The 8,509-nt window shown below is 33.2% G+C and overlaps 1 protein-coding gene across 1 annotated transcript in view; it reads left to right on the plus strand.

The window, feature by feature from the left end:
- Positions 1-7,539, plus strand: part of CAPZA2 (capping actin protein of muscle Z-line subunit alpha 2) — a 59,754-nt gene extending 52,215 nt beyond the window's left edge. Inside the window, exons 8-10 of the mRNA XM_019418045.2 lie at positions 1,028-1,099; positions 5,608-5,670; positions 6,520-7,539. Coding sequence (XP_019273590.2) covers positions 1,028-1,099; positions 5,608-5,670; positions 6,520-6,660 — 276 coding nt within the window. The 3' untranslated portion in view covers positions 6,661-7,539. The remainder of the gene's footprint in view (positions 1-1,027; positions 1,100-5,607; positions 5,671-6,519) is intronic.
- Positions 7,540-8,509: the final 970 nt, after the last annotated feature.

Raw genomic sequence — 8,509 nt, forward strand, 5'->3', positions numbered from 1 at the left:
TTCACCTGGATAATTTCTAAAATGAAGCCTCTAAGCCTCTGTTGAGCCAAAGCTTGTTGAGAGCTGGAATTGTCTAGCTCACAGTTCTATCTTCATCAGTTAGCATGTTGCCTAGCATATAATTGTTATTTTGTTGAGTTACTGGACCCTTTTCCATCCCCTCATCTATTTTTCACATTGCCACCATCGCAAAGATAATTTTTAAAAATGTAAATCTAGATATATTACTTTCTTACTTAAGACCACTCTAACCTACTAGATAGTCCAGACATATTTGCATGGCATGCAAGGCCCAAAGTTGACTTGTCTTTATCTATTTATTTCTCTAGCCACTCTTCTCCCTCTCCAATCTCACACACAACGCCAGCTATAAGTATCTCCAAGCCTTTCTAAAGAATGCTGTTCTCTAAGTTCAGTTGCCTTACCTTCCCTGGTTTAATTGTTGTCATACTCATATTGCTAAATACAAGTATTGTTGCCTCTTTTTTGAAATCCTTCTTTAAATCTCATAGTCTCAAGACTTTGTACATAACTCTTACTGTGTTGTGTTCGAATATAAGGCCAGGGACTCTTTTTTTTAAAAGCTGTGCGTCCCTAGAACTTTCTGTAGTAGCAGGCATATATAGTAATCACTCAGTTAATGTTTATTGAATAAATTCGTGTCTGAATTCGAGGAATTAAATGGTTGGTGGAAACGCACAAAAGAGGAGCAACATTTGGGAGGGAATATTGTGAGCTCAGTTTTGGATATCTTGAGTTTAGATACCAGTAGAATATCTATGAGGTAAAAACGTCCAGTAGTCAGGTTGGTGGAGGGCTTGCCTGAGTAAATACATGAACTGCAAATTTGTTTCCTCACTAGACTGAGAGCAGAAAGTTTCACTGGGGTTTGAAAGGTCAGGAGCTCAGCAGAAAAGTCTAGGTTTAGAGTGGAAATTGATAGTCATTTGCACTGATGTGATTGTTGAAGCTATGAAGATCTTGATGATTCCTGTAATGTGGTCTCTATAATTTCTTTTTCTAATAGGTTCATTATTATGAAGATGGTAATGTTCAGTTAGTGAGTCATAAAGATATACAAGATTCCCTAACAGTGTCTGTAAGTAATTAATTCCAAAATAAAATTTCAACAACCTAATGCTTCTATAAAACCAGAACAGTTTTGGAATTAATGTTTTAAGTAATATTTCTGCTTCTGATTGAAGTGTTTTTAGGTAGATTAAAGATGGTAAGTAACTAGAAATCTGTACCTGACTTTTTTGGCAGCTTTACTGAGATATAATTCACATACCATTCAATTTACTCATTTAAAGTACAAAATTCCATGTTTTTTAGTATATAAGCAAGATTGTACAATAATCACCAGAATCTAATTTAGAACTTGTCTTCTAAAAACCCAGTACCCTTTAGCAGTCACTCCCCATCCCCCCACCAGCCCTTTCCCCAAACCTCTCTTAGCCCATAGGCAACTGTGAATTTATTTTTTAACTCTATGGACTTGCTTATTCTGGACATTTCACGTAAATGGGATCCTACAATATGTGGTCTTTTGTGACTTTTTTCATTTAACCTAGTGTTTTTAATGTGTGTCCATGTTGGAACATATATCAGTACTAAATACTTTTTTTATTCCCAAATAATATTCCATATACCACATTGCATTTATCAGTTGGATGGACATTTGTGTTGTTTTTTACTTTTTGCTGCTGTGAACCTTGTGTACTCTTTCTTGTTTTAATTTGTTTTAATTTTTCTTTGGCGGTAGTGGAATTGCTGGGTCGTACGGTCGTTCTATGTTTAACATTTGAAGAACTTTTGCCAGACTTTTTCCAAAGTGGCTTCACCATTTTACATTTCTGTCAGTTGCCTATGAGGGCTCCAATTTCTCCACATCTTCACCAAAAGTTATGGCTGTCATTTTGATTATAACAATCCTAGTTGATATGAATGAATCTTGAATTCAGATGATGAATGAATGATGAATCTTACTGTGATTTTTATTTATTTTCCTGATGGAAAATGATACTGAGCATCTTTTCATGTATTGTTATTTATATGTCTTCTTTGGGAAAATGTCTGTTTAGATCCTTTGTCTATTTCTTAATTGGTTATTTGTGTTTTTATTGTTGAGTTGTGATTGTTGCTTATATATTCTGGGTAGGAGTCCTGTATCAGATACAGGATTTGCCAATATTTTCTCCTGTTCCATGTGTCTTGATTGTATCATTTGCAGAACAAAAGATTTTAGTTTGGATGTAGTCTAATTTATTTTTTTGTTCTTGTTACTTGTATTTTTGGTATATTAATAGAAACCTTTGCCTAACCCAAGGTCATGAAGATTTACCCCAGTATTTTTTTCTGAGAAAATTGTAGTTTTACCTCTTAAATTTAGGTCTTTGATTGTGTACTTAACTTTTAAACTATTTTTTTCTCCTCTATCTGGATTATGATTTAATGAAGTTTTTCTGAAGTTCAGCTTTCAAATTCAAGAAACTTTGAACTTGCTTTTATTTCCCCACAGAGTTTTCTCTTTCCATTACATATGCAGCTATTTATTTGTGGAATTTTTTTGTCCCACTGATATTAATAATATAACATTAATAGTCAAATTTTACATTTTCCCATAAATACTTTAGGTACACCTAAAAGTACCAATATATTATAAACATCAACTACTAATATACAAAATTAGCTAACCTAAAATATAAAGAGTTAATTTTTAATATAAGAAAGTGTTTGATTTAACATTAAGAAATGTGTCAATGTGTAAGGCCAGATGCTACCTGAGAAGGGATGAGAGCTGGTATTTAAAAAAATGTTTCATTAACACTTAGATGATTTCTGCCTTTTGCTAAATGGTACTCTACTTGTAAAATTTGCCAGTAAAAGAAACTAATGTCTGGTTTTCCATGAGACTGTATTTGGTATTGTTCTATATCATATGCATACATGTAACATTATTTGCATAACAGGGTACTTGGTACTCTCTTCTTTAGGGAGTTTGACACTGAGCAAAGATTTTTCCTACTAGACAGCTGTCTACAAAATTATAGACTGGAGTTGTGAGAGACAGCCATAGTAATTAAACTTGACTTACACGCCTTTTGTGCTGCTATTTAGAAATGCATTTTTCACTTTACCTTACACAGGATTTATTTTCTTTCTTTCTTTCATTCTTTCTTTCTTCCTCCCTTCCTTCCTTCCACTATTTTTGGACAAAAAATGCACATGTTATGGAAATGTAAATATATATATGCAAATATGTATGATACATAAAATAAGATATTAGAGAATTTTACATTACTACTGATATATGAAAAAGTCTAGATTTTTATTAACTTTTTTACTGTTAGGAAAAAGTAAAGAAAGCCATATATTCCAGAACATATTTAAACACTACAGTAAATTCACATTAAACTTTATTTTTAAAAGTTTATTTATTTTGAGAGGGAGTTGGGGAGGGGCAGGGAGAAAGGGTGAGGGAGAGAATCCCAAGCAGGCCCTATGCTGCTAGCATGAAGCCCAATATGGGATCTGAACCCATGAACCACAAGATCATGACCTGAGCTGAAGTCAGACACCCAACCGACAGAGCCACCCATGTGCCCCTCACCTTTAGCTTTAGGCTTTTCCTAATATTTTTAAAATGTATTTTTATGGTGGTAAATATTGTTCAGTACCTATTTAATAATATTTAGATAGTCATTAATTAGAAATCTGTGACTACTTACCTATAAGATTGTCAGATTCATGTTAAGTGTTATAACTGAAGTTTTTATCAATATATTTTTTTAATGTTTATTTATATATTTGAGAGAGAGAGAGAAAGAGCATGAGTGGGGCAGGGGCAGAGAGAGAGGGAGACACAGAATCTGAAGCAGGCTCCAGGCTCTGAGCTGTCAGCACAGAGCCCAACCTGGGGCTCAAACACAGAAACCACTAGGTAATGACCAGGGCTGAAGTCAGATGCTTAACCAACTGAGCCACCAAGGCGCCATCAATATGTGTTAAGACTTCACTTTCCTTAAGCAGTGAAACCAGGCTCATTCTGTAGACTTTTAAAATATTTTTGCCTAGTTCCCCTTGGACTTAGGATAATTGATCTTATAGTTTTTTCCCTTTGTCATAATTTTCATCTGTGTTATTTATTAAATTATAGTAAACCATTAACCATACATACATTGACACACTTATTTAAAAATAATACTGGTGCACACAAAAATAAACTCAAAATGGATTAAAGACCTAAATGTGAAACCTAAAACCATAAAAATCCTAGAAGAGAACACAGGCAGTGATTTTTTTTTTTTTTTTTTTTTGATCTTGCTATTAGGATCATTTTTCAAAGTACGTATCCTAAGACATGGGAAATAAAAGCAAAAATTAACTACTGGGGCTACATCAAGTAAAAAGCTTTTGCACAGTGAAGGAAACCATCAACAAAACAGAAAGGGAACCTACCGAATGACAAGATACTTGCAAGTGATGTATCTGATAAGGGGTTAGTTAATATCCAAAATATATAAAGAAGTTACACAACTCAACACCCAAAAAAACAGTTTGATTAAAAATGGGCAGAGGGGGAAAAAATGGGCAGAAGACCTGAACAGACATTTTCCAGAGGACATACAGATGGACAACAGACAGATAAAGAGATGCTCAACATCATTAATCATCAGGAAATGCAAATCAAAACCACAATGAGATATCACCTTACGCCTATCAGAATGGCTAAAATCAAAAAGATAAGAAACAATAAGTATTGGCAAGCATATAAAGGAAAAGGAACCTTCATGCACTGTTGGTGGGAATGCAAACTAGTGTAGCCACTGTGGAGAACAGTATGGAGGTTCCTCAAAAAATTAAAAATAGAAATACCATATGATTTAATAATTCCACTAATGGATATTTACCCAAAGAAAATGAAAACACTAATTGTGCAAGCACCCCTTATTTTTATTGCAACCTTACTTACAAAATATGGAAGCAACCTAAGTACCCATCAATAGATGAATGGATAAGGAAGATGTGGGAGATGTGTGTATGTGTACACACACAATTATGTATATACAGTTATACACACAGATAACGGAATATTACATATCCATTAAAAAGGATGAGATTGTGCTAGTTGCAACAACATGGATGGACCTGCAGGGTATTATACTAAGTGAAATAAGTCAAACTGAGAGAGTCAAATACCATAGGATTTCACTCATGTGGAATCTAAAAAAAAATATATATGAATAACCAAAAAGCAGATATAAATACAGAGAACAAACTGATGATTGCCAGAGGGAGTTGAGGTGAGGGATGGGCAAGATGGTGGAGAGGAGTGGGAAATACGGGCTTCTAGTTATGGAATAAAGTCATGGGAATAAAAGGCACAGAATAAGAAATATAATCGATAATGCTATAGTAGTGTTGTATGATGACAGATGGTAACTACACTTGTGAGCACAGCATAATGTATAAACTTGTTGAATCACTATGTTGTACAGCTGAAACTACTGTAACATTGTGTGTCAACTATAGTCAAAAAAATTGGAAAACTGAAATAGTGTAGTTTTAAATTACTATTTACTTTTGGTTTTGTTTTTTATTCAGAATGAGGTGCAGACAGCAAAAGAATTTATAAAGATTGTAGAAGCTGCAGAAAATGAATACCAGGTATGATTTTCAAAACTATTACATGATTTATATTTGCTGGTAAATTATGGCACTGAAATTTTAATTTCAGTCATAAGCCTGACTTTTTTTCATTGTTTCACTATAATAAAATACAGTGTTTTGGGTTTTTTGTTTCTTTTGTTTCAGTGGCAAACTTACAAAAATGTAGCCAAAACTGTTGTAGCCAACTGTAATTTCTGAGTATTGGTCACAGTATGCTAAGATTTTAAATGTTTATTTTATTTCTGATTGAAATTTTTAATTTATGCAGTATTTCCCAAAGCAATTAGATTATGTATAATTTTCTTAGCTCTTATTTCATTTTATACTCTACTTTTTACATTATTTATCAGCTTCTAAACTACACTCTTGAACTTAGGCATTTAATTTGTGGATTGGGCACATTTCTGGTCCTTGCAAACAGTAATTTATAAAATTGTTCTGAGTGAAATAGTAAAATAGATTCACAATGAGGACACACAAATATCAAATCTAATTTGCAAGTTCATTTCATTAAATTTAATTATTCATAATGATCAGAGACTTCTTTTAGGGGCACCAGGCTGGCTAAACCAGTAGAGCACAAGAGCAACTCTTGATCTCAAGAGTTGTGAGTTCAAGCCCCATGTTGGGTATAGAACTTACTTAAAAAAATAATAAGCTTGTTCTTAGCTGCTTTTAAATAGCATTTAAAACCACATTGGGGTTTTTATTTTACTTTTTTTTTCCTACTTTTTAAAAACAGTGAAAGAGGCTGCTTAAATAAAGATTTTTCCTAAAACATCTCTTGTATTTTATAAATTGTTCTGTTCCGATGGTTTTTTAAACTTTAACTACTATTTTTCATAGACCGCCATCAGTGAGAATTATCAGACAATGTCGGACACTACTTTCAAAGCCTTACGTCGACAGTTGCCAGTTACACGCACTAAGATCGATTGGAACAAGATCCTTAGCTACAAGATTGGCAAAGAGATGCAGAATGCATAAGATGAACACTGCATGACCGGATCATTTTAGTGTCTTTGCGTTTTAAAAAAAATCATTGCAAAAGTATTCAGAACTGTCAAGCTACCCAGTCAGGTGGGCTGTTGCCATTTAAAATCACTGTAATTAATTAGTTTGGTTAGAGCACAAAGCTTAGCTAATCAACCATTATTTTTCTCATTTCTTTTGTTCACAGAGGATTGAAAATCAGTTAAGTTTAAATGTCTTTTACTTTCTGTTATACCTATCTTTCTTACAATTAAGAGATGATTCCTCTAGTTTAATGTTAAAAGTTTTTGAAGTTTTCAAAAATATTTTACTTATCGTAACCCTAAAATTATTGTCTTTTGGTTTATGAAGTGGGTAACTTTTGATATTTGCCCAGTTCTTTTTAATGGGGTCAATAGTGGACATTCTAGTTTAAGGTGGTTGATGGATTTAGCCATATATGCTGCTAAAGAAATTGTCTACCTTTTCCCCCTCACCTCTTCCATTTATGTAAGATTGAGATTAGAGGGAAAGCATTTTCTATATCAATTGTGTTTGAACCTTTCAAGAAGGTTATTTAGCTAGCTTAGTGTTTAACTAAACTTTTTTTAAACGAGGCCAAGGTCTAATGCTGTTTTGAGATTCTGAAATTAAATGAAAATACTTATTTCAGAAATGCATTTAATGCTTCTTTTCTTGTGACAGTTACGCAAATTAGCTTGAATTCCATATGTCCCTGAGTTATTTTTATCATAAAGCCACAAATGTATTATAACAAGGCAAATTGTAATATATATAATCCTGAACTCATGACCATGTCTCAGTTTATTTCTTTTCTTGGATTGAAAAGTACTGAAATTCAGTGTGACATTAAAATGAAAATTTTCCTATTTATTTGAGTAGAATATCACTTATCAGTGAGTCACATACTATTTTAAAATACTTTCTTTGGATATTGTGATTCTTAACTGGTTGTAAATTAGAAAAGCTGGGAGTACATATGGTGTGCATTACAGTCTAAATTTTTCCGTCTTCCTATGCATCATAAGCATGTTTGTAATATTTTAAAATATACATGTACTGATGCTACAGGATTTCAAACCTGTGGTGAATGTTAGTATTTACTATAGAGAGTGGGGTGGATTTATGGTTTCATTCAATCGAGTATTGCTTATTATACTCCAGTGGAATCCCTTCCTCACATACTCCTGCAGATGTCTGGGCCTGGAAGTGTTTTTTTTTAAACACCACTTTTATTATGTACAATAAAATATTTCATTAGCTTGAATTGTATAGAATTTAAAAATTTCTCAGTGAAAGCATGTTATTTAATTCCTTTTTAAAAATCAGTGTTGGGCATTGAAAACATTGAGAATTTAATATGAAATTTGATGGTTTTGGTTAAATTGTTTTCTCTAACTTTAAAATATAAGTTTTGCCATATTGGGATTTCTGAAGAAAATGAATTAGCAATGTTATTTTATCTCTTCCCTTTTTAAAAAGACATTTTCAAAAGTCTTATGATAATTCTGAGCTAAGTACTAGATGAATCTTAATAGGCTAGCTCAGTCATATCAGTTAGACTGTCATGGTGTGTATCCCCTGAAGGTCAATTACTTTGGCTATTTTATGGTCTAGAGTGTTGTCTTGAAAATACATGCAGTTGTCTTGAAGGTGATGCCTTAAGGCTGAAGTATGAAGGCTAGGGCAAAATTAGGGGAACACTTAGGAGGCTGACCTAAGTTGAGAGCAAATGCTGACTTGGTCTGAGGTGGTAGCTATCGGCTACAGAGGTGGTAAGTTTTGGGTATATGTTAAAGGTGAAATCAAGAAGATTTGCCCAAAGTTTAATTGCAGAATGTGA

Source organism: Panthera pardus, unplaced genomic scaffold, assembly GCF_024362965.1.
Source record: "Panthera pardus isolate Hobbes unplaced genomic scaffold, ASM2436296v1 HiC_scaffold_8, whole genome shotgun sequence".
Classification (NCBI taxonomy): Eukaryota; Metazoa; Chordata; class Mammalia; order Carnivora; family Felidae; genus Panthera; species Panthera pardus.